This window comes from Gymnogyps californianus, chromosome 1 (genome assembly GCF_018139145.2).
Source record: "Gymnogyps californianus isolate 813 chromosome 1, ASM1813914v2, whole genome shotgun sequence".
Taxonomy (NCBI): Eukaryota; Metazoa; Chordata; class Aves; order Accipitriformes; family Cathartidae; genus Gymnogyps; species Gymnogyps californianus.
Genome location: NC_059471.1, coordinates 109133783 through 109159659, shown reverse-complemented (window position 1 = coordinate 109159659; position 25877 = coordinate 109133783). Strand labels below are relative to the sequence as shown.

The 25877-nt window shown below is 39.2% G+C and overlaps 1 protein-coding gene across 1 annotated transcript; it reads right to left on the bottom strand.

The window, feature by feature from the left end:
- Positions 1-5172: 5172 nt before the first annotated feature.
- On the bottom strand, positions 5173-25425 carry C1H21orf91 (chromosome 1 C21orf91 homolog). The gene is made up of 5 exons (XM_050900753.1): positions 25355-25425; positions 24765-24894; positions 10687-11220; positions 7294-7356; positions 5173-6225 (listed from the first exon to the last, which is right to left on the bottom strand). The coding sequence occupies exons 2-5, from the start codon at positions 24886-24888 to the stop codon at positions 6065-6067; spliced, it is 882 nt and encodes a 293-aa protein (XP_050756710.1). The 5' UTR covers positions 24889-24894; positions 25355-25425; the 3' UTR covers positions 5173-6064.
- Between the last annotated feature and the right edge of the window lie 452 nt (positions 25426-25877).

The following is a 25877-nucleotide window of genomic DNA, read 5'->3' as shown; positions in this document are numbered from 1 at the left end:
AGTCAACACAGTTGCAGCAGTGGAGGAGCGAAGCCCTTTTGCCCACAGCCTCATGATGACTCTTTATTCCGAAGCACCCGGCAAAGCTTTCCTTGTGGTTGGGGCATTCCCAAACACAGACACACACCGCTCTCCCTCTGCTGATGCTTTGGTGTGACCCTGTCCTGCAGACTTCTTTCTTTCCTCGTAAGCGGATCACCTGTAGAAGGCTTCATAAATTCTCCTTGAGCCACATCATCTTCTAAAGATTTTGAGATTTTCTAGCTATCGAATTTCTATCAAGTTTGGGTAAAATTAGCAGATTCCTGAGTTACTGGGGTAGCGTGAGAGAGGCACACAGGACAGAGGCACACAGAACTGCATAAGCCTTCCCTTGTTAGGTATTAGGTGATTATGAAGAATCATGCACGTTTTTCATCAGTGCTCTGTAATATCTTCCCCAAAATAATGTATTCTGAACATTTTCTTTAGTATGTAGGTAGGCCCTTTTTCACCTCATGATCAGCTGCACTTAATTAAAGGGTAGCATGTTGCCTGACCTGATCTCCCCTCATGCTCTTCCATAAGACAAATACTACATATGAAGGAGTATTGCCTTTTTTGTCCCCCTTTTTAATATAAAAAGAGTTGAAGCTTACCCACAAAGCTTCAAAAGATGAGAAATGCAAAACCAGTGTGCCTATTCATTCTTTCTGCTAGCATAGGGGCACATAGGTATGCAATTGCAAATGAAATATTAAGAATTTTTTCATTTTCTTTTAGGTGTACCAGTAGCACATCTCATGTATGTTTAATGACAACTTTAAATTTCACAGTTAGAATGTTTTTGTCTCCATTTGGGCACAAACAAAACTTTAACTTTATAAGCGATCACCTTCACTGTAAATTTATGACCTGTACATAGCAGTCAGGGTTTTTTTCCCCCAGAAATACTTGACCTGTAGCATTGCTACCCATATGTAGCATCAAGGACATTTGCTGCGTGCTTATCTCAGGTTCAGCCAGCATATAACAATATACCTGCATCTACCTAGAGACTGTATTTGCCATACAAACACAGACATCTTTTACTGCTTGAGTCGTCGTATTTGGCCATCCGTAGCCATGCACAGAGGCTCCGCAAGCAAGATACATACAAGTACAAAGCAAGTATTTATTGTTTCTCTCACACACACACGATCAGCAGGGCTTACTGAGCTACTCGGCTAAGCATCAGCATGCCGACACCCTGGTAAGATGCCTGAAGAGCTGCTGCTGCTGAGAGGGCAGGCTTCAGTCGGGGAGGGGTGGTGGGGATGGCGGAGCCGGGCGTGAGAACAGAGCCGCAGACCTTGGGGACTGCTGAGCTGCACTCACGCACCAAATCCACCGATGTTGTCGACACTGATGACCTGACTGATTGCCAGCTGCGGGCTCGACACCCTTCATTTCTTCCCAATTTCCTACCTTTTCATGTTCATGCTTTACTCCTGAATCCTTGAGCTACCAATAAATTGCTCTGTCAACAATCCTACTTCAGCCTGTGATTTTACCTCTCCTCTTTCTCACGGCGCTGTCTCACGTGGCAGCACCGTTTCCAAAACCCGAACGGTGGTTAGGCGGCTGTGCCCAGGACCCAGGGAAGGCCGGCAGCCAAACGGCAAGGGGGCGAGCAAGCGGGGAAGGTACCTGCAGGTTACCAAGAGTGCCAGCTGAGTGCCGGAGGGGCGGAGATGAAATTTTCAGGTATTACAAGTACTGAGAAGTTAACTATGATTTTTTGCATTGTTGTTTATGTTAACAGAAGAATGATGGCGTTTCTCAGGCTTTTCACGGCGACTCAGGAGTGGAGACTACAGTGAGCAGAAGAGGACACTAGTGCAGGCAAGGACTGGGAGGTGTCTGACGTGGCTACCTGAGGAAGGGCCTATGGAAAAAAATTAACTACATAACTACATCTTCAACTGGCAAATTAATTTGTTCTCAGCAATTGAGGAAAACAGTCCCTTAAATAAACATTCAAGCAGATGGTAGATAAACAAGTTATTGCAAGACATCTCCTGTAGGTTTCAGGACTTTATGGCAATAGGAACTGTATGGGATACAAATTACATCTTTGTTTTTCCACCCTACTGCAGAATTTAATCTACTTTGAGAGCTACGGCCACTGGCATTCCTACTTCCCTTCATTCCAACGCACCGTCACAACATCCTTATGAAATAATTTTTTAAAAACTTGAAGCTAAGAGATGCTAACACATTTAATCATTGCAAAACAACAGTGAAGAGGGCTGCTTCACACAACACAATAAAAAAAGGACTTCCTAAAAAAGATAGATTTTCTTGCAGTCTTTATGAATTTAAATCCTTTCTTTCTTTAGCCAGAAGCATCACGATTTTGCGATGTTTTAGAACTACAGCTACTGTGTGCAAGTTTTCTTAACATATAACCCGACTTTAATAGCTTCAATGCTATCCCTCCAGACAGTTTCCTTAATGTTGTTTCAGTTATACATCACTAATTTTATATCCAGTAAAAAAACCAGAAACATTTTATTAACTCTTAAAACCAAAAATCCTGGGGAAAAAATAATAAAGCAATCTATCTGCTAATCTGAAAAAGAAATTAATGGATTGCTTTATTACATTTCCCTCAAAATTAAATCTCAGTATTTAAATATGTGTAAGTCAATGTAAATCTTATGATTGCAAAACAAATTTAACTGCCCGTGCAATCTATATTTGCCACATGTAATTAGCATTTCCAGTTTTGACAGAAACGGTTCCATTACCTAGAAAGTGTTATGTGGCAGAAATATTTCTAATAAAAAACCCCAAACAAACAAACAAAATAAATTCTGTTCCTAGGGTTTGATTGACTAAAAAGCAGCAACAAGCCCCAAGCCCCCTACCCACTTTCTGGAAATGGCTTGTTGGCATGGAAACCAGCACCTGCATTATCATTTGAGGGTGCTAACAGAATACCCCTGCCCAATGTGAGATCCCAAGTTCGGAAAGAGGGAGAGCAACATTTTTATAATGCAGTTACCAAGTTGCTCCTAAAACCCAGAAGAATCTGCATGAAAATAATAGATTAAGCTCTTAAATGGATCTAACTTTGTGGTACGCTCTTTTATGCTTATACGGATCTCATTTTGATCAAGCAAGACTCCTCCTTGTGAATTTAATTACCATCTAATCCAGCCTCAGATGCAGCTGTGTTCTCACTGTTGGGGTCTCCAGGCACTGCAATACAAATAAAGTAACAAAAGGTTTCAGGATTCCGTTTAGGTGAGTGGTTTTATTGGTAGTATGTTCCTTTGTTAAAAAAAAAATTCCATTTCTGCCCTTTGCCACTAGCAATTGCAAAAAAAAAAAAAAAAATCTGTAGCAATTCTGCGTATATTTTCAGACACCATTTCATTAAGATCCTTCTGTTTAAGTATGCCAGTTTCTGGCCAGTTCTTGTTACCATTTTAAATAAGCAATAGCTTATAATGCAAATGAAAACTGGTAAGCTTTAAGTTGTTAGACTCTCAAACTGGATTTTATTTGATAGCTGTTAATAGCCTCAAATATCACTTTTGCAAATGCAAGTCTTCCCCTCTCTGCCTTGTTAAAGCTTGTTCACTGCTTACTCAAAATACATGCATCTCATACCTGAATACCCTAAGAATCAACATTTCATATACAGAAACAACTCAAATTTAATGCAAGATGTACAGAAACAACTGAAATTTAATGCAAGATTTACATCAGACAGATTTCCCAGTGAAAGTCAGGAGAGCAATGAGGAAAGAAATCCCATGCATGTGATGGTATGAGCATTTTCTTACAGCACATTTTTTTAAACCAAGAACACAGCCATGTCTATCTTCCTGAACTCCTCTGGGCTAGAGATGTGCAGCAGCAACTCCAGTTCTGAGCTGCCAGACAGCTGGGGTACATGCTGACCCCCTCTGCATCTTGAGCTTAAGAAAAAAAGCTATATAGTTAGATTTTCTTCTAAGCATATATGCTAGGTGTATGCTTTCCTTTCCCCCTGACTCAATCATATTGAGGGCAAAGCATAAAAAAATTTGTTTCTCCATGGTCTATGTGTCCCAAAAGTTATCCTTCCTAATTATAACCCCTCTTAAAAACAGGAGAACCCCCCTGAACCTTGCCTGGATCAAAAACCTAATCTAATGTAACAAAAATAAAATACTTTGAAACACAGTAGGAAGGACTTAAAAGTGTAGATGTTATGCTTTTAATTCCCACAAAAGCAGACAGCAAGTGTTAAGTATAACTTAATTCTCCTCACCATCCAGTGAAGACCCTCATCAGTCTGATCAGACACCTGGGCAAGTCTAGATCCAGCCTCACTCAGACTGTACAATGGTCATTTTCACAGATATCAGTAACAACGGTATTTCTCCTCTCACCTTACGCTTGCAGTTATCTTAGTACTGTATTAATAAGGTTTACAGACAGACTCGCACATGGAGATTAACCCATCTTCTGACAACTATAATTAGGGATTAGCTAGTGCACATTTACTTATAGGCCCACTTGCGTATGCAAGCAATGACGCTACCGAGTTTTTCCCCTCCTGAACTACAAAATACCCAGACACAGACAAGTTCAAGTCCCCACTCATGCATACTGTCAAGCTGTTCCAAACTCCCTTCAGGGCCCTTCCAGAAATGCATTATGGAAAAGCAATAAAATTAATCAACCTGTCCTATGCAGTCCAGATATCACTATAGGGAGGGCAATCAACAAACCTAGTCTGAACTTTGGCTTACTTCTCAGTTTTATTTTAAAATCAGATCTAAACCTTTCTTTGTGCTAGTCATTCCTTCAGCTCAGCTATATAAATCACTCCCTGCTTTCACCTGCAGTGATAAAAATCAGAAAGCACAAAGACTTCAAATTTGCAGGGGGGGTGTGGGTGGGGGGTGTTTCTCCCCCCCCCCCCAACTTTTTCAGTGCAACTCAGCAACTTTCAGTTACACAAATGCATGTCTACAAAGTCTTTTTGGCAAAGATTAACTAAGATTTCTGGGTATGGTAGACTGATAGAAGTTTTAAAAAAGCAGAGGCCATTCTGTTTTATAACGTATCATTACTATTTGCATTTCAAAATTAAAACACTTTATCATAGTCTGATCCAACTTTATAAAAAAATCATAACAAGGTAATGTAGTATTACAAATTTATTTAGTTTCATTGAAGTAATTTTTCAGCATTGAAAATTTCACACATATAAAACAACTTCAACTTCTATGCATTAAAACCAAAGTATGGAATTTTTTTTTTTTAAATTTAAAGGAAGTGCTGTGCTTTTTTTGTTTTTTAAACATCTCTCATGAACCAAATTCTTCAGTTATAAAGCTGATAAAAATAAGTGATGCACCACCACATTTTTTTCTTTAACAAGTGAAATTCATCTCTTTGGGAAACAAGATTTTTTTTTTTTTTTTAAATTGTATCATGAAAGATACAGACCTGAAAAAGGATAAACAATCATACACAAGGCATAAACATTACACAGAGTAATTCAGACATTTTATAAAGAGATCTGGAAAAGTACCTAAAATAGTGATATTTATTTAGTATAAAATTTCAATAATAAAATATTGCTCATAATAAATAAGAAAACATGAGTTTCATTAATACTGTTCTCCCCTTAAAGCTCTCTTGGATGTAACATGATCAGACCTGATCAAAACTCAAATTTTTATTTTTCCTCTGTATGAATGAGGCAGGTTTACAGGCTTCAGGTCATTTTTTGTTTTAACAAATTTTATTATCAACAAGACACAGAATTCATATCAAGGCTCATGCATAGTTATGGGCAAAAAAAAATAAAAAATCCCTAGGTGTGAATAAACCTTATTACAGTAGATTTTAATATCTAAAATATTTGCCTTTCTTATTAAAACCAAAGTGGAATAAGACTTCTCATGGATTATGAATGCAAAGAGAAAGCTGCCCAAGTTTCCTCAAAAGCTTCTAAATATCTGTGCAGCTGTACTTCATGGTTACCAAAGCTGTTAGGGAAAGTTAGCTCTATAGCAGGACAGAAGTTGTATCCCCTTTATATGGGGACATTTGATTTCATCCCTGCTCGTCCCATCTGTAGACACGGCAGTTTGGAGTAGTTCTTCAGCAACTGCTCAATAGCAATATGACGGACGTTGAGCTCTGAGGCCAAAGAGTCCTTTTCTTGGACTTGCTGCGTCAGCTCTTCAAACACATCTGCAAGAACATTATTAGGTTAACACACTTGGTCCCTGTACTTTCGCAGAGTTAAGCAGCACTGCCAAACATTACTATGAAAGAGGCACAGACATTTAAGTGGGCTCATGCACAAGAACACCGCTTTTTCTGGTTCCAGCACAGCTTGGTGTATGCACTGTAAACTGAACAGGATCACCAGTTTATAGTTTTAGGTGACCTGAGCCAAGGTGGATCAGTTTATAACTCAAAATGAAGTTGATTCTGATTGTATCAGAAATAGCGTGGCCAGGACGACTAGGGAAGTGATCATCCCCCTGTACTCGGCACTGGTGAGGCTGCACCTCGAAGACTGTGTTCAGTTTTGGGCCCCTCACTATGAGAAAGACACTGAGGTGTGGAGCGTGTCCAAAGAAGGGCAAGGAAGCTGGTGAAGGGTCTTGAGAACAAGTCCTTTGAGGAGCGGCTGAGGGAACTGGGGTTGTTTAGCCTGGAGAAAAGGAGGCTGAGGGGAGACCTTATTGCTCTCTACAACTACCTGAAAGGAGGTTGTAGTGAGGTGGGTGTCAGTCTCCTCTCCCAAGTAACAAGGGATAGGACAAGAGGAAACAGCCTCAAATTGCGCCAGGGGAGGTCTAGATTGGATATGAGGAAAAATTTCTTCACCGAAAGGGTTGTCAAGCATTGGAACAGGCTGCCCAGGGAAGTGGTTGAGTCACCATCCCTGGAGGTATTTAAAAGACATGTAAGTGTGGCTCTTAGGGACATGGTTTAGTGGTAGACTTGGCCATGTTAGGTTTATGGTTAGACTTGATGATCTTAAAGGTCCTTTCCAATCTAAACGATTCTATGATTCCAGTCAAAAAATTTAAAAGAAAATACTGTATTCTTCAAGTGCCAGTTTGCAACACCCAAGGAGGTTACATAGTAAAAGCACCTAGAAGTTTGTTTTACAGGGAAATGTGATATACAGAGATTTCAGTTCAAAACTTAACTGATACAATCCATCACAATTTCTTTTTTTAAACAAGATTTTCTTTATTACAAAGCAATGCAAACCCAAAACAAAGAGTACTGAAAAATTCTCACCCTGGATTTGCTTGAGCAGTTTTTCATTAAGTTGCTTTAACTCTCCAGGAGTCATCACAGTCACTGCAACAATAAAATCTGTTATTACTACTACCGAAGTCACATAAGTATCCCTAAGCAGACTCCTATTTTCTCAAATTGTTGTCATTTGCATCCTAATAATCAACAGATGTGTGGCAGTAAGTCAGAGGCAACATTATTTATCAGTCATTTGTGGAAAGTTTGAAAGTTCCCTCTTTTAAGTCGACATAGACAAAGATTTACTCCATAGGAAAGCCCCCTCTTCAATGTCAAAAAGCTAGAAACTCAAGCCCTCAAAACAGTAGCGTCCAGAATCAGAATTGCTTGTAAATTGCTTGACACCTTTAAATACTCTACATTCCTCTGACTGCAAAACATGGTTTCCACAGTGTAACCTCTGCAAGTACGACTGTTTAATTGTGGGCAAGCGGACAATTCTGAGGTAAGTCCTGCTATGTTTGCAAGCCTACAAGAAACAGCTTCCGGACAGAATTTTCAGCACACAGCTACCTGTTTTGGCTATCAAGTTTTGTTCTTTATGCATGTAAGAACAGAGTTTCCACTGAGGATCTCAGTGACAAATGATGAAGAAAAATCTTAGTTTGATACAAAGATCAGCATATAAAAATAGGTTTACTTCTCACTTTCTCGTGCTATATTCCTAGTGAGAACTAAAAGATAGCCTGCATCATTCAAAAGCCCTTCTGTATCTCAGGTTTGTGTACATTGATCATCCTCATAGAAAATTTATATTAAACCTCAGAGGAGGGAATTGTGAAAGTATTCTACGCTGCCCTCGATCAACAGCAGGAAGTAGGGAAGCACTGGCCTGCTTCCTAGAAATCCCTCAACCCGGCAGCGGTGGGCACATGTTGGTGCCGTGCCTGCTGCTGAGATGCCCTTGGCAGCACAGCGAAAAGTGACAATCCTGATAACCACAGGAGGATACAGGGCACTGAAACAAGCTTTAAGACCTTGTAATTTTAAAATATTGTTTTTAAACAATGCTGCAGCTTAGCAAAGCTCTCACTGCATACTTGAGAAAAACCTATGCTGCAATCACACAGCTTTTGTTCAGAGATTTCTCAGTGCAAGAGGTTTCTATATTGTAAGTTTAAAGTGTAAGTTCTGAAAAGGATGGTTTACACCTACCCACAGGACTATTCCATTACCCTACGCCTTCTCTTTCAAACTTTCTCACATCTTGCAATTGTGGGATATTAACTTTCTGTCGATATTGCCAAACCAAAGAAGCTGGCAATAGCTAAGATAGCCTACTTGTTACTCGAGACATAAGGCCACTTAAGAGTAAAACAGATTCACCTTTCTCCTCCAACAGCCAGGTACAGCAGCGCTCCTTCCTGCCTTCAGCTATCAATACAACTGAAGATTCCTTTCTCACATCTTACCACCCTTTAAACTCCATGAAAACCCTGATTGGATTTAACATAGTAATTGACAGCTTCATAAAAGTGTCAAGATTTTTTTTTTTCCCCTTTTATACCCAGTGGTAGGATGTTACTTCCCACTTCATTATTTTCATCAACATTTCATCAACTGTAGCAGATAGGCAGGTTCACACATTTCACGTGTGTGTGTGTGTATCAGGACAGGACTGTTTCATGTCACATAATTCTGATACAGAAGGGAAAGGGAGAAGGAACAGAACACCAAATTTAAATGATAAAACGTTATTCTATCCATAGCTGAGGTAAATGATAAAGAAATATTGACCAAGCTATTTACAGTGACGTTAACAATAGGTTTTTCTAGTAGACTGCTATGTCATTACAGTGGAGGTACTGCAATAAGAAGGTACCTAATTCCGGCAGAGAAAGTCTGACTAAGTTTTTCTCTAAAATACAATCTTCATATAATCAGAGTCTCCAAATGAATGTCTTTTAAAGCTAAATACTGCAAAAAGATTAAACAAATATTTACAATATAAAGCAAAAATGCCTCAGAAGTGCATTATGCAGTCATAACAGAAGAAAAAAATCTGTTATTGTGCTTAAAACAGCTTTATGTTCCCCTGTCCCAAAATCAGAGATCAGAGAGATAAATTCCAAGTCACTAACTTCAGTTAGATAACCTCATAAACCAGGTCAAGCTTTCATAATTCCTCTGTTAACTGCTGTCCTGATTTATGTAATCCCAATTTATGACTCCAGAGGACAGGTGGTCAAACAGCACAGTATATCTGTTTTGATTTATGGCTTTAAGACTACTAATTCACTACAAATGCAATGTGAAGCATCATACAGCAGTTAAATAAAATCCTTTTATAAAGAATGATAAATGACTGAACTTTGCAAGGACAGGTTTGTTAAAATGGGAGCCTAAAGAAACAGATTCCAACTTTTTACAGTACCTCTTTCTCACTCTGTCTTCCAACATTCTGAATTCCATTATTACCTTGTTTTTCATCACCTAATTTCCCACTGGATATTTTACCAGCTTTTTTGTCTTCTTTCTCAGGTCTTTTGAAATTCAGAAACCCTCTCCTATTACTTTCCTCATCTACAAAAGTAAGAGTGGATGTACTCCAGTTTAGGCCCAGGCACTGTTCTAAAAGCAGCATGGTAACTGCAGAGATCTCTAGGAACTTAGTCCTAACACATTTCATGTAGGCTGATTCCAGAGACACTACAATATACTAGATTTTTCTAAGACTCCTTCTAGTGACCTTCTTAAATAACGGGAAAACTTATTTTCCCCTGCTTTCAGTATCACCACAGTGATCAAAAGATTGCTCAGGTCTACTGCTACAGTCTTTAAGAGGACATGGTGGCATAAGAGCCTTCCCATTTTCTTATGCTCAATAAACAGAAAGAAAAAAAACCTAGTAAAATGCACAAGGAAAGTGTGCTACTATTAAGAATGTTTAACTTATGTTGTTTCACAAGTTTGCTCTGCTACTTTACCTCTAATTTCCCCTCTTGCTTAGGGCAGCTCTCTGTAAAATGTAACTTCGGGCACCACACAAGTTCAGTAAGACAGTTAGTTTCAGGAGCTTAGTAATCTCCACAGGCAGGGCTGTGCAACTGCCAGGACTGACATATTGAAGTGACTGTGATCAACCGTAACAGTAACTTTGTGTAAGTTAGGCATGTCCTGTATCACATTGGGGTATAACTAACAGGAAAATTAAAAAAAAACCCAACCAAACAAAACCCCCACACCAACTAAACCCTCCACACTATTTGCTTAGCCATGTAGCCTTTTTCTTCACAGAATTTACAGTAACTCCAAACTGTTAAAAGCTGGATTTCAGGATGTGAATTAATGCCCTGTGGGGACATTAAGTGGTCAAGAGATATTTCAAAGAATGCCCTTGCATGCGAGGTTGCATGTAAACACATATATACTTACATTTTTCCCTGCTGTATTGAGGATGCCTTCTATGAACACTGGTAAGTGAATCACCTTCAGCTTTTTCAGCTTTCTGGACTTGGTTGCGATCAGACCACAAAACACTGCTGCAGCAGAAGGTACTACCTGCTTCTTGTAACACACCGAGTCTGAAATCAGTGGATTCTCTTTGTTCCAAAAGAGTTTGTGAGCAACTCGAGATGCCTCCAGAACTCCCATCTATCCATTTTGCAGAGTATCTAGGTACTGGGGAGTCAAACTGCGGGAGTAATTTTCTATCAGTCTGATGTCTGAAGTTAAAAAGCTGGTGTTGGGATGTTTTTGAGCTTTCAGGATCAGAGTCTAAATCCTTGTTTTGTGCGTACTGTATGATCCAGTTAATTTTTTTGCTCAAGATATTTTTTACTTCTGCATATGGACTTTTAGAGAGCTTTGATCGTGGACAGTCCTGATTTGCTATTAAGTGGAATTTTTCGAAGCAGTCTCTGTGCCCCCTTAAAGATCTTGTATGTAGAAGATCTGACTTTGGTACTCCTGTAAAGACAGAATAGAAAAAAGTACACTTACTATATACTCAACTAATTCTTCAAAATCTTTACTCACAAGCAACCAAGAAAACAAAAACTTAACTGATGCTTTCCTATTAACAGTCTAATCACTGAAGTAAACAAGGATATGAGATACTCTAAAATTTTTGAAACTCCACTCAGTCTTGAGTCCTTAGCATACAAAGTGTTTTGCACACAGTAATCTCTAGTGGAGGATTTACAGATTACCTGCATGTGCCTCTTCGATGATAACGCAGATGAAGCAAACTGCTAACTCTGTAGATATTGCATCACACCTATACACAAGTGTATAAACTGTAGAAGTAAAATAATCCCAGCTATATATCAGAAAGTTCTACAGAACAATACTGAAGAGCATTTTGAGAGCAGTCATTCATGCTCCCATCTTCTACGGATAATGTTATGAGCCATCTGCTCAACAAATACTGCAATGTGTGGGCTTGTGTCATCCAAGTGGTCAAACACAATTCAGACTTCAGTTTTAGTTTATTATTTTGCATTGGCACAAGCCTGCAGCCTAGCTAGAGAAGCAAGTTCTAATATTGTCGACACTTGCCAACATTAAACTGTCCTGAAATTAATTTCATACAAGATGGATGTTTATTCTCCTCTTTGCTTGTCCTCCTTCAAAGACTATTCAAATAGCTACAGCAGGTAACTTACTTAAACCTCAAAGTAATTGATAGTGATTGACATGTTAAAAAGGAACACAATCTGTGAAGATCTACAGTTGGTGAGTGAACACAGATGGTATGAGAAATGGCTATTTCAGAAAGTTAATAGTACTCCAGTACAAAATTACTTTCTGCAACTTCAGTGGATATTTATTTTTCTTCAGATTCACCTATGCAGTAGATTCAGCATCCAAGTCCAGAATATTGAACAGTTTGACATTTATCTCAACACCCAGTATACTACTTGGGAGGTTCCCAATAGAATGAAAAACCATTCTGTCAAACAAGTTCCTCATTGCAAATAACAAATAATATACCTGTGAACCACTAGTTGAAAGTGCTCAATGCTTACTAAAGCCAGAATATTTAAATCAACACATGATAATGTAATTTGATCTTTGAAACTAGGTGACATGAACCAAGCTGCAGCCATTTTACCTTTTAGCACAGAAGGAAGTACATAAAAGTGATTACAATAAAAGAAAAACCATGAAATGCAACAGGTAACAAAATTTGATAATAGAGACTTTAACGAGCAATTAGCAGAAAGCTACACGTTACAACAATTCTCAGTTATATCTGACTTACCCTCTTAAATTCTTGTGGTAAACTTTAAGCTCCCTACCCCAAATGATTAACAAATGATAAGCTGTTTAAGTGATTAAACTCTGCAAAATCCCAAACTATTCTCAAAACTAAGCTACAAAGGTAAAATTCTTAACATGAAACTAGTGAAAACAAATCCAAGCACTTAATTTTCATTATCTCACTTGCTGGTAACTGGTGTTTAAAGTTGGGGAGTTCAAACATTGAGAGTAGTTATTATACATTTTTGATTTTCCACTCGTTGGGGAGCATTGAAACTCAAGAGCATTATTGTTCCCGTCGAGTTTGTAAGAGCGTACACAAAATTTACAGGGCAAAATGACAAAAAGAGTGGAAAATGAAAGAGGACAGCAGTGGAATTTATTTTGTTCTTAGCAGCAGGGGAGAAAGATAAGGTCATGAAAACAGACACTCCTTCTGTCCATGAACTAAGTATTAGAACAAACAAAACCCACATCCTAACCAGAGGCACCTTTTAAGAAAGAAGTTCTTGAGCAAAGTAGGAAGACAGATGTTGTCCTGATGTATACAGAGTCAAGATTCTCACTCTTCACCCCTGCCCTGGTTTCGGCTGGGACAGAGTTAACTCTCTTCTTAGTAGCTGGTACAGTGCTGTGTTTTGGATTTAGTGTGAGAATAATGTTGATAACACTCTGATGTTTTAGTTGTTGCTAAGTAGCACTTACCTTAAGCCAAGGACTTTTCAGTTTCCCTTGCTCGGCCAGCAAGCAGGTGTGCAAGAAGCTGGGAGGGAGCATAGCCAGGACAGCTGACCTGAACTAGCCAAAGGGATATTCCATACCATGGAAAGTCACGCCCAGTATATAAACGGGGGGAAGTTGGCCGGAAGGCGCGGATTGCAGCCCTGGCATCAGTCAGCGGGTGGTGAGCAATTGCATTGTGCATCACTGGGCATCTTATCTCAACCCACGAGTTTTACTTTTTTTCCCCTTTCCTCCTTCCAACCCACTGGGAGGGGGGAGGGGGAAGCAGCTGCGTGGTGCTTAGTTGCTGACTGGGGTTAAACCACAACAACCTCAAAATATCTTTCAACCTCTTTCAGCAAATAGACATTCACTAACTTTTCTTAAGCTTTACATGATCTACTGCCTACTTGCAAGGCTACTTTCCCCTCTCTATCTTTACACAGACTTTAAAAAACCAAATAAACATTTCTAGTGAAAACAAGGAAAGACAAGTCATTTTTTTTCATGACTTATCGGCACAATTTAAATATAGCAAGTCTGCTTAACTCAAGTAGCATGATGGAAACCCTTAATTCTTTAAGCCATCAAGGAAGAGCAAACACTATCAATTGAAGTTAAGGCATATATTCACAACACTGCAAACGCTACAAAACCAGAATGATTTGTTCCATGTTATTGCTTTACCCAAGTGATTCTTCAACATGCTACGCTGCTGATGCTTACAGCGCTTTCTTTTACTTACAGAAAACGTCATCAGATTGGCTGAAAAACAAGTTTTATACAATTTTCTATAAAACAATGCTCAGGAACCCACCTAACAATTTGACCATGAGATGAATGAATGAAGCCAATGTCTTCTGATCACAGCACAGAGTAATCCTGTCTAAAGCAAATACTTGAAGATATGGTGAAGAAGAGGGAAGAGAACTGCAGAAAGCACAGTTAGTAAATCTGGGACAAATGCAGTTTTGCACAGAGTCTTTCTTGTTCATCGCTGCTAATAGAGACCAACATCTGTTTTGCTCTCAGGATACCACCCTTCCCCCAATTCAAAAATCAAACCTACCTACCAAGTTTTTACTTCCTTATTCTCCCCTGCATCCCCTCCTTCCCCAACTAGGGAAAGAACTACTGCACCATTTCTATTAAAAACAGAAAAAAATGAATCTCGCAAGTTTAATGCAATATTCCCAGAGCTGGTTCTAGAGGTATGGCCTCCTGCAGTTAGGTCCTCTGCCTGGCACATCTGAAGAAGCAGGTCAGACTACATTTCCTCACATATACACACTATCACTTCTGGGGCAATCACAAAAGCAGCACCTGCACAGCAAATGATAGAATACTGCAATATAACTTAAAAAAAAATTCCTTTGAGGCTTTCTGCTTCACTATTTCCATGAGAATAAATATTACTTGTACAACAGGACAAGAGTGTGAGACCACACAAAATAAACACCACACAATTTCACAACATTACACAAAAAAAGAACAAGTGCAGCATGACTTTATGAAGCCCCATCTGATTTATGTATAAGCCATAAGCTCACGGTTATTCAAGTCTTTCCTTTTGACAAATTTATCTTTCAAAAGAGTTCCGAACATTGTTAACTTCCCCACTCCAGAGGCATGCTGCTCAAAGAAATCTATTTTATCAGCACTCAGTAATATCAGGTATGCCTGAAATTAGCAACTATCACAGAAGAAAACATGCTACTTCAAAAGTCAAAGTTTTGCTATTTATATGCCATATATTAGCCATGTCACTATTTGTGAACATAGAGCAAGTTATTACAAAACACTTCCAGCATACAAAAATAAGCCTGCCCCCCCCAACCAGAATTTACATCCTTCCCCATCTCTTACTCCACTGAAAAAAACCAAAAAGGATCTATCTAAATACTCTTCAATACAGTAAGGGACAAAAAACCATACAAAACCAAACTGGCTTTGTACAGAATTGCTAACAGACTTGCTTCAGCTTTCACATAACTGGTTTGGGTTTCTAATGTAACAAACATGCAAAAAAATCCCCAAAATCCCAAAACAACCCTCAATCTTTCTTTTGTACTAAGGTGACAATTAGTCCTTTCCTATACAGAGAACGTGAATAACATCAGTCACTAACCTTCTGGAATTGCATCCCAAGAGCTGAGCATTCACAGCAGCTGCTGTGCCAGCACAAACTAGTAATGACGTACCAGCATTACAGCAAGTAAGAGTATGTTTCTTTGACACAAATCCTTCTGTTGTGGACAATACCATCAGCTTTATGAGGCAGAAAAGATGCCTATTTCTTTTTGGTAAGACTTAGTACTCCACTCAGATTACCTCATATTTTTTCCTTCATCACAATTGCAGAAAAATTTACCAGCTGGTAAACTGGCATGGATCAAACAAATGATATATAAAGATGATTCAGTTTTAGAAGACACATTACTTTATTCAACACTATACACAAAGAGACAAATAAAGCAAGGTAAGACTTCTGTACATTACAAGAAGTAATATCATAATTTTGATAAACAGCTGTTGTCAGTTCTAGGGATTTTCACAGGGTTTCAGTTCTGTCTCAACATTTCTGTTTGCTAATATCCATCTCAACCTTTTTATTATTTGGCTGGTTCTTCAAGTCAGCAATCATACAACCATCAACATTTTTTTTTTTCCACATTTGTAGGTATGTGTACATTTGTCCCTTGTCTTACTTTCCAAGAATAGGATTGCAGACTATGTCCACGTATGTCCTACCCTTCGTACTTATTTTTCAGAGAAGGAAGAACCACCTCAAAAAGCAGCAAAAAGCGCACAACTATCCAGTGCAGGAAAGTTTTATCTGCAGGGAAAAAAAAATCCACCAACATTCAGTAACATCTAGAAGACCACGTCTAACTAACTTAAGACAGCAGATGCTATTAGGTAACAAGCTCACGCCAGAGATCATTCCTCAAGACAAATCATAAAAGAATGTAAGTGTTTACCATCCATTATTTGCTTCTGATTCTGGTAACCCATGTGTCCTACATGAAATGTGAACGGTATCACTTTACTTAGCAATATCTTTACATGTTGAGTACTTGTGACAACAGGGCTGCTTATTTAAGAGCCTAGTATTTGGGCAAAAAAAAATTTGAGTATTTCAATTTGTAAGCTATGCAAGGCAGAAACTCTTCCTCTATACTGGTACAGTTCTCAATATAATGAGTCCTAATCCACTCCTGCAAAATAATTCTATAAACGAATGACTAGCAATCAGGGAATTTATAAAGTAGTACACATTTTTCTAACTTCTAGTTATTTATAAGTGCAAAGTAGCAGAGGGCAGGGAGAGTATTTACCATATAACCAAGTGTGTATTCACATCTCAATAAATTCTACCCCATTTTAAAGCATTTGTACTTGACAATAAATCAGTTTCCATCATATTAAAGTTCTGTTTTTTTTTTTTTAAAGGGAAGAAGTCTACAAAGACTTTATTTCTGCCTTTGCAACTGATTCACTGAGAACTATGTATAACTCTTCTTCATGACAAAGATACAACTAAATTGAAATGTTTGCTCACATTTATATATAAAGCTGGTAGGAATGCTCTTGAATACCAAGACTACTTCACATCCCTTCACAAACAAATGTTTTCATTAAAAAAAAATAAAAAAATCAGTGATCATTAGCCTGCTTGTTTATCTTCCACAGTGGATTTTTTTACATTTGTTTGTTATTCTTCTTTTAAAAACCTTCTTATTTGATCTTTCAGCTCCATCAGTTGGAAATAATGTTAAAGAAAGCCTGCGTTCCCTTCTTAACAATTTATAATGCAATGCTGGAAACTAATTGTTTTTGCAATGGTGAATAACCTTAGCTTAAGCAGCTGAAGAGGAAAAAAAACCCCAGAATTTAAGATAGAGTGAACTAAAATTCACAAGAATACTTCTAGACACATGAATAGTCAATTATAAGTTTGTACAAGACATTAGTTAATTAAAGCCTTATTAAAGTCCCTTTAAAGAATTTATGGGTAAGATTTATAACTGACCATACAGAAAGAAAAAGAAAAGCTGTCTTCTCAGTATAATGCTGGCACATCCACCATACATATAGCTTCCATAAATGTGTAAAGTACATGTGGTTAAGGACAGTAAAAGGAGAGTGAATGCACCTCATAACACAAATTTGTATAGTACTGGCAACATGGGTGAAATTATCTGTTTAAGTCAGAATACGTACAAAAGGTACACCTTTAGTTTTAGCTAGTTGTGGAGACTGCCTTCATAGCCAATGAAAAAACACTTCTCAGGCACAATTCACCTCATCTTAAGTAGTTCACTCTAGAAAGCTTTGTGACAGGCACCTATGCTTTTTCCCTTTAATCTTGTAAGCAAGCAAGAACCCTTGTGAAGGGCACCAGTCCGTGGCTGCCTACTTTAACAGCCCCAGCTTTCACTACAGGTTCTGAAACGTTCCAGCTGCTGCTCCCCTCAGCTGTCCACCTCGCACACACACAGTATCGCTCTGTCAGGGATGTTTAGCCAGCTCATGAAACAGCTCCTGAACATCTGCTAGCGTCCACTAGGAACACGAAGATCAGATCAGCTCAAGTTTGGTTTACCTCATGTACAGGGCTAAGACCTGCAGCAGACAGGCAAATACTTCACCAGACATTAAATGTTCACGTCTGTCTATTTTAAGCCACTGCTGCATATTAGTCCGCTTATTAAGAGTGCTGAAAGAGGAGGATTCTTATAATAGAAAAGCAGATCCCAAGACCTGTTCAAAATACATTAAAGAAAACCAGCCCATGATGACCTAAGACAGCAAGTCATGCACACGTCTAAATGACAAGGGGTGGGGAAAACTGATATTCTTCAGTTGTAGAATTCTGCCAACACTGAAAAATGGGATCATTAGATACATATATCTCCAATACATCTGCCTGACAACTGCTATTTTTAAGAGTGCACGCAATTTCATTTGAGAATTAAATCTTATGATTTATTAGATTGGCTAGAAGGAAAATGCCAGTGCCGTTCATTAACTTCCAAAAACAGACACCTGGTAAAGACTAGATATTATCTTGTTCATAAATTAAAGTTTTCTCCTCACTTTCATATGATAAAGCCAGTGCATTCCATACATCAAATGCGCACACAAATAATTTCCCACTGCATTTCTATTAGCTCATTTGTATTTTAGCACATAGCAAAGACATACTACATAAGACAGAACAGAGATCCAACTGACTCTTTATTTTCAAAATTCATGTTCCCTATAAACTACTTTACTAAGAAGAGAGTTTACTACTGTATTAGACAAGCCAATACATTCTGATGAAAACTTTACTACAGGAACTACTATGTTAAAGATGTCTCCAACTTCATAAGAAAAATCAATTAAACTGACCTTGAAGAGAGTGGAAGCCATGAGACAGTATTTCTGTATTCTGATGGTGCCAGGTAAGTAACATTAACTGCTCAATTTACTTGTTTGCATGTATAAACTTCCCAAGTTTACACATAGAAAATTCAAGAACATACTTTTAGAACTAGCCACACAACTCTACTATTACTCAGCAGTACTTATATGGCACTTCGAAGATTAAGAGCAGCATCTCCAACTATGTTTGGACTTGAATTCACAGTTAAGAGGTTTACTGGAAACTGCAGCTAGTTCCACAAGTCCATTCAAGTTTGCAGAAATGAGTCATACCCCTGGACTGCAAATGTTACCTTGAAACAAGTTCTCATCTGTCTAGCCTAAAGGGCAGTGATGAGATTTTGTAGCTTTTGTTGCCAGAATAATATATTTTATTAGTTATTATTTCATTAACATTGAAAAAACATAAGGATGTGTAATATTTTGGAACAGAATGAAATTAAACCAGCATTTTGCAATCCTTTTGGCTACACCTTACAACCCATTTTATTTCAGTGAGATACTCTTCTGTAGGGTGTAAGAAGGAAAAAAGTGAAATTTGAGCGCTTATAGCCTTTAACAACTAAACCACTTTTTTTTTTTTTTTAAGATGAACATAAAGAACATGGAATAACGATATTACACAAGATTTTATAGACCTTAACACGAAAAAAAGCTATGCAGTAAGACAGATTTGTTTATAGCATCTTTGTCTCAACCTGGAGACTGGGATGCACCAACCTGATGCTAAAATTGCCTCAAATGCTATGAGTCTATCAGCACTTTAAAGGACCACAGAAATGTAATTGTATTAACATAAATCAGGGGAATAGATGCCCAGTACTTAAACTCTCTCTTCTTTTATATTACAAGACCTAGGATCCAGACTGTCATTTGCTATTCAGCTGTTGTTCAACTTTAAACAGAAATGGAAGCAAGCCAGTTTGCTTGTCAGCTAGCATTCTCCAAGATGTTATCGTAGTTAGCAGCACCAGATAAGCAAAAGAGTAAATAAAAATCAGCTCAAACAATCAGGTTTTCCCCTTCTATTATGGTTTTGTCTCTGTTACAAACCCTTGAATTTCAGGGAAGTCACAGATTTTTAAATAATTCTGCATTAACACATACCAGAATAAAACCAGGTTAAGATAGATACATTATCTATGACAAATGATGTAAAACTAAACCGTAATTATTAAAGACTTTCACCTTTGAACCTTCAGAGACAAGTTCGATGTTTGAACAAATACATTCGGGTACTAAGTTCCTGAAGCTGGGATTTCCACAGGCATTGTCCAGAGGATCACAAAGCATGCATTAACAAAGGACACATCTGCATTGCACAATGCATTCCCGAGTGAAGATATCTAAACAACTCTAAGCAGCACCACAGGCAGCACAACTGCTTAGCACTCTAGTCGCCTCTGCGCGCTCTGTGAAACACGGGCTAGACAGTTACATCCTCCTAACAGGAGAATTAGAGCATAGTCGGGTATCTCTGTACAGCACCGCATTCTTACATGGAAACTCTACAACTGGAGTTTCAAAGCAGCTTGTGGGGACACTATATCCAGGCAAAGGGTTTTGTTTTGTTGATATATACACATACAGACAACTTTTATACATACACACACTTACATTTTTGTGTGTTCATATATTTTCCCCCCACCCTCCAGTTATAACTGCAGATCTGTTGTTAGTATTATATATTTGCTACCAGAGTTCAGTCAATCATTTTCCCATATTATAATGAAATTAAAAAGAGAAGAAATTTGTCTCAAACTAACACAAAACACATGATTTCCTGGCTTACGCAATCTATTTACGTATGAATGCAAAACGTTTCCTGTTTCAGTCCAGATTACTGTGACACCTACTCACAAAAACAAAACAGTACACAAGAATCTCTGATGTTCACTTTGTCTGCACAAGGCAAACAAAAGCCAACATCAAACTCCAGCAGACTCACACCACCAGGATATTCTAAATCCCATCCAGAACTTTAAAACCACTGTACAGAATCAGCTTCATTTCTCACATATGAAATAAACTAACATTTCAAGTATTTTGCATATTTTAAAGTTTAAGAATGACGTTAGCATTCTGATGTGCTAAATCACCTGATAACGATCCTTCAGACACAAAAGCCAGTTTTGCAATAAACTGTTTATGTGTAGCTTAGTCCACTCAGCTTCCCTGAGCATGAATCCTCAAACTAAGTGAAAGAGCAAATGCAACAGGGACAAAAGTACTGCCCTTTCAAGACACCCTCCCCCTCCGTTTAGACTGAAGATTAGCACTACTAAACTCTCCTAACAAAGTTACTCTTTCCCTGTTCCTCAAGAAAAGCTGATGACACATAATAGGAGGAAGTTTAAACCTGCATCCTGACTTTCTGTTTCTGTATGCCCATCTTCCCTTTTCTCCTTACTTTGCCAATACTCCTTCAGTCAACTTCAGAGAAACAGACCCTATAATCCATATACACCACTCCTGAATAAATTCTGTGACAGACACCACAGCTGAACTCCAAGCTGCACTCAAACCAGTGGTTTCTGTGAATTAACTAAACTTAGTAAGAAGCACAATCACATTTTAGGCTAAGCTATCATTTTGTTTCATTAAAAGACTAAAATTTAGTATTAAAAAAATTATGGAGACATGATTTCTGATAAAAAACATAAAGGTTTTACGACACAGTAACTGCCTCATTCAGAAACTCAGCAGTTATTTAATTAAAGCAGACCATGGATTAAGCTTTCTGTATAGTGGTCTTCTCTATAAAGAACTATAAGAATAATTTGAATTTTTTTTTTTTTTCCAGTTATGTATCATTATTGAGCTATTGTCCAAAATAATAAAGGTTACAAAAAGCGACCCCAATGTCAGGAAGGTAAAGGCTGAGACACATCACAACACTGATCCAGGAAGAAGTCTGTTGAGTCATTACAGATGAGGATGGTCTCCAATTTGCTCATTTCTAATTACTCATCTTACTTAATCAAGATGATCAACAATGTTACCATCTACACACAAGCAAACTTTTACGGCTGTTGAACTCACAGATGTCAGAAGACACAAAGATTCACAAATACTAAGCTATAATGTTATTAAGTGCAGCTAAGTAAATGATATTTCTGTAGTGTTTTGTTTATATACCTTTGAGAAAGTCTGTTTCAGAGGGGGTTCAGGTGGTTAAGCCTTGGGCTAGATCAGTTTCAAGTGCGTGGATTTACCATAGACAGCTTTAAGCAATCAGATGCTGGCACGAAGGGAAACAGAATTGTTCTCAAGAGTTTTGTTAAAGCACTAGAATATGACACCCTTTTAAAAAGGAAATTGGGAAACCTACTTCCAGCATTTCATACATGGAAGTTAACAGGGTGCTGCAAACAGTGGGAGTATTTAAGCATGTTGCAAGATGCTGAGCTGCGACTAATAGCCTGCCTGTTCTTGAACAGCAGCTATTTCCTACTTCACTTAGGGAGAAGTTATGCATGCACATCAACACCAAAAATGAGCAAGCCTTAAGCACTGTCCTAGCTGTTGCATGAATATCTTTTTAGAATAGCCTATTTCACTTCCTGAATTACTTAAAAATATATGTGTTTTAATTGCTTGGATTTTTAAATATGATGTTAAATAAAAAGGCAAACTATTAGTGAGAACGACACTTATTTGTAAGTGTGAGATAGCACATCTACAGAGTTGATACAACTCACAGCTGATTCTGTTCAACAAGTAGCTATGTTATAATGCATCTGAACTTCATTAAAGTATAAGCAGGTTAGTATGAAAACATCCAGTATAACATTCTGACTTAGTGAATTATCCATTTCATTTCCTACCCAGGGCTGCCGAAAGATTGTTATTTTAGATGTATATAAATCATAGTCTTTGTCACAGGAAAATACAGGAATGCAGTAGATACATCAAAAGTAGGAAGAGTGTGACCATGGATATGGTAATAGGCTGGCTCACACAGTGGTTCAGCTAAAAAGTCTTATAATGATTCTTTATAAAGTCACTTACACAATCCCTGCCACCCTTAAGCCTCCTCTCCCTATAAAAGCAGTAACAGTACATCTTTTCAAAGTGGTACACAGAAGACAGAATATCAGAAATTGACATAGTTTGATGCTATAATGATCAAAGATATTAATACTTTTACTATGCAAAATAAAAGATTAAGAATAAAATGGTTCATGTAATTTCAGGTGAGCTTTCATCAGTATTCTGTTCAAGTAGTCTTCTTTTAAAATTAACTGAAAATTTAGAGGATTATGCAAAGTAGTCTGCTGCATAGATTAAGTCTTTACTATTACCAAGTCTACTTAAGAGTTCCAGGAAAAAAAAAAAAAAGCTGTTCTAGCTAAAACACATGATCATTGTGAAAAGTAATATCCATAACAAGTAATTTGACAAATCCACAGCTTATCTCAAACAACGGAGCACAGAAACCATCCAGCAATTTTTCAATGTATCCTGTTTTATTTGTTTCAACACTTCCAAAACAAAACTAGATTCTGAATGTAATCAAAGTACTTAATTCTCATTATGGCAATATGGTTTTTTTCCTCATTTTAAAGTCTAGAGAAACATCTTAACTCCACTTCATATTGAGAACCATAAGCCTATCATTTTAAAGCAGCAAGAAAACTCAAGCAGACTGACAGGTTGTCTTAGGTTAGATAGTTGCTCTGAGTTTTATCAAAAAGTGCAAATACACAAGCATGTCTGTTCTAAACAAAAGCATAAAGCATGCAAATTACTGCTGAAGTATGAAAGTATTGTTCAGATTAAAATATATTGCCTCTAGTAGCAAAGACCTTAAAGGCATCACTTTTTTTTTTTTTAAATCAAACCAGAACTGAGTAAAAGTGATTCCAATTTGCTAATACATTTTTCAGATTTCTGTAAGGTAAGAACAAAATTTTATTACCTACACATGCATTAAAAGTCAAATGCACAGTAGAAACACTGTATGGAATACATATCCTTACAGTCCCCCACATTCCAGTCAGTTTTGTGCTTCTAGGGTTCAGAATAAGCAACTAGATCACTGGGCACAGTGCTCATATCTCATAGCACTTCCCCCTCAGAAAGACTTGATCCTAAGACCTTTAGTATACTCTCATATATATCAGAGATACAGCAAATCTTACTATCTGTCATCAAGAAATGGGACCATTCACATAACAGTGTTAAGATCTTCATATTCAATTGGCCCATACCAATATAGATTACTCTAAGTAGTCACATACATGTACAACTGGCAAAAATAACACTTTATATAACTGGAACAAATTATTCTGTTGCCCTAAAAATCAAGCATCAATATTTATACTTTCAAAAAATCCTTATTTTACTTAAAAAAGGGAAATAACTAATCTACTGCTCATTCATGCCCAACACTTGATTCACACATGAATAAGATCAACAAGATCAGTAAATTCTTTAGCAAAACAAGGTTTGAAATTCTAAAAATACCATTTTGGACGCCAGAGACGATACTTACAAGATTAGCCTTTTAAAAGATGGACAAAATTCCCACTTTATAGTTTGCAAACTTTAAGAAGCTTTGACAATTAACTCAGTTTTATCATATTACATGTATTATCACCTTATGAAAGCAAAAATAAATCCTCCTCTGACTGTTTCTAGTGAAAGTGAAAGATTGATCTGCTTTCAAAAAAAACTATTGTGCTTTAAAATTTGCAGTTTAATTAAGTTTTATACACAGACCCCTCTAACTACCAATCAAAAACCCTGAATAAAGGCAGAACATAAACTCCTTCCGATCTGAATTAACACCAGAGGTCTAATACCAGAAGGTGAAATTAACACCAGGGCATTTCAGAAGCTCTCAAAAGGTGGGTACATCTTTACATCTAGAGGAGCAGGCGCTAGAGCAGCTAGGGCACCCACCTTTACTGGAAATGAACTACTTAGGAACGTAACAAACTAGTTTGGCCGGCAAGAAAACTTTCTAAACATACACGTTTTCAAACCCAAGCCTTTATGAAAGCTTTCAGGTAAGCTTAATTTGCATTCAGCTCCATGCTAAGCAGTCTGTGACCAAAATTTGCACAAGACGACTCGTATTAGAACGTTACCTTCGATGTTCAGCTCAAAACAAACGTGGCAAAACGAGAGCGTTTCCTTCTCGGTCCCCAGCTTGCAGACGCTGCAGACGTTGTCATCGTCCAAGTCGATACTCACAAACTGCTCTTCATTCATAGTGCCCTTGGGGGGGGGGCGACAAGGGACGGGACCGTTATTTCAAGTGCCACCCAGGCAAAGCGCCGGCCGCCCCGCGCCTGGGGAAGCGGCAGGCAGCACCACACGCCGCCCCCAGCCACGGCTCCGGCCCCTCGCCGAAATCCCCGGCCCCGGCCCGCCCCGACACGCCGGGCCGAGAGCGGAACCAGGGAGGGAGCGTCCCGGGAAAGTTTCTTCCTCAGAGGACGGGGAGCGCGGCGTGCGCAGCGGCCAGGCCGCAGAGCGGGGCCGGCAAGGACCGAGCCCTACCGCCGCCTCCCAGCCCGCGCACCCCTCCCCTTCCCTCCCCCGGAGGCTGCCCCGTCTCGTCCCGCCGCGCCCTCCCCCCAGCGCCATCCTCAGGCCCCTCATCACCCACCTCCCCCTCCGCGCCCCGGCGGCGCGGACACTCCGCCACCGCCAGAACGGCCCCGGCCCCGCTCACCGCCGCGCCGTTCCGTGCCGCTGCCGCCCTCCCCAGCGCCGCGCTCCACTATTGTTCAACCGCCAGCGCCTCCGCCGACGGAGCTCGGCGCCAGGCACCGCCCGCCGCTTCCGGCCGAGACCACGGCTCCTGCGGGACGGGGAGGGGGGCGGTGGGTCCTGGCGCCGCGCTCCGCCCCACCTCGGCGGCTGGTGTCGCCTCAGAACAGAGCAGCGAAGGCCGGCAGGGCGGGAGGAGCGAGCGGCTGCCGCCTCCCCGCCCCTCCGTGCGGCCACAGCGACCGGGAGCTCCCCTGCTCCCCGGCAGCAGTTGGGCTCTCCCAGAGCGCGGCTGCGGTGCCTCCCCCGCGCGGGGGAACGGGGGCGGGGCGAGGCGGGCCGGAGGGGGTGAGGGGAAGTCCGCCCGGCGCCGCGGCTGCCCTGCCCCGGGGGGGCGTGCGGGTGGGTGTGGGTGGCGGGGCCGTGCTCGCATCTCGTTTGCGGCCTAATTCTGCGGTTATCCCAGCGTACGTTTACATTTAATT

What these genes read in the sequence shown, in the direction of transcription:
- C1H21orf91 (XM_050900753.1), bottom strand. Translation starts at nt 24,888, where the DNA reads ATGAATGAAGAGCAGTTTGTGAGTATCGACTTGGACGATGACAACGTC. An exon ending in TCAATACAGCAGGGAAAAAT is followed by an intron (nt 7,357 to 10,686) that starts GTAAGTATATAT and finishes TTATTGTTGCAG; the next exon opens with TGACTGTGATGACTCCTGGA. An exon ending in ACTGCTCAAGCAAATCCAGG is followed by an intron (nt 6,226 to 7,293) that starts GTGAGAATTTTT and finishes ATGTTCTTGCAG; the next exon opens with ATGTGTTTGAAGAGCTGACG.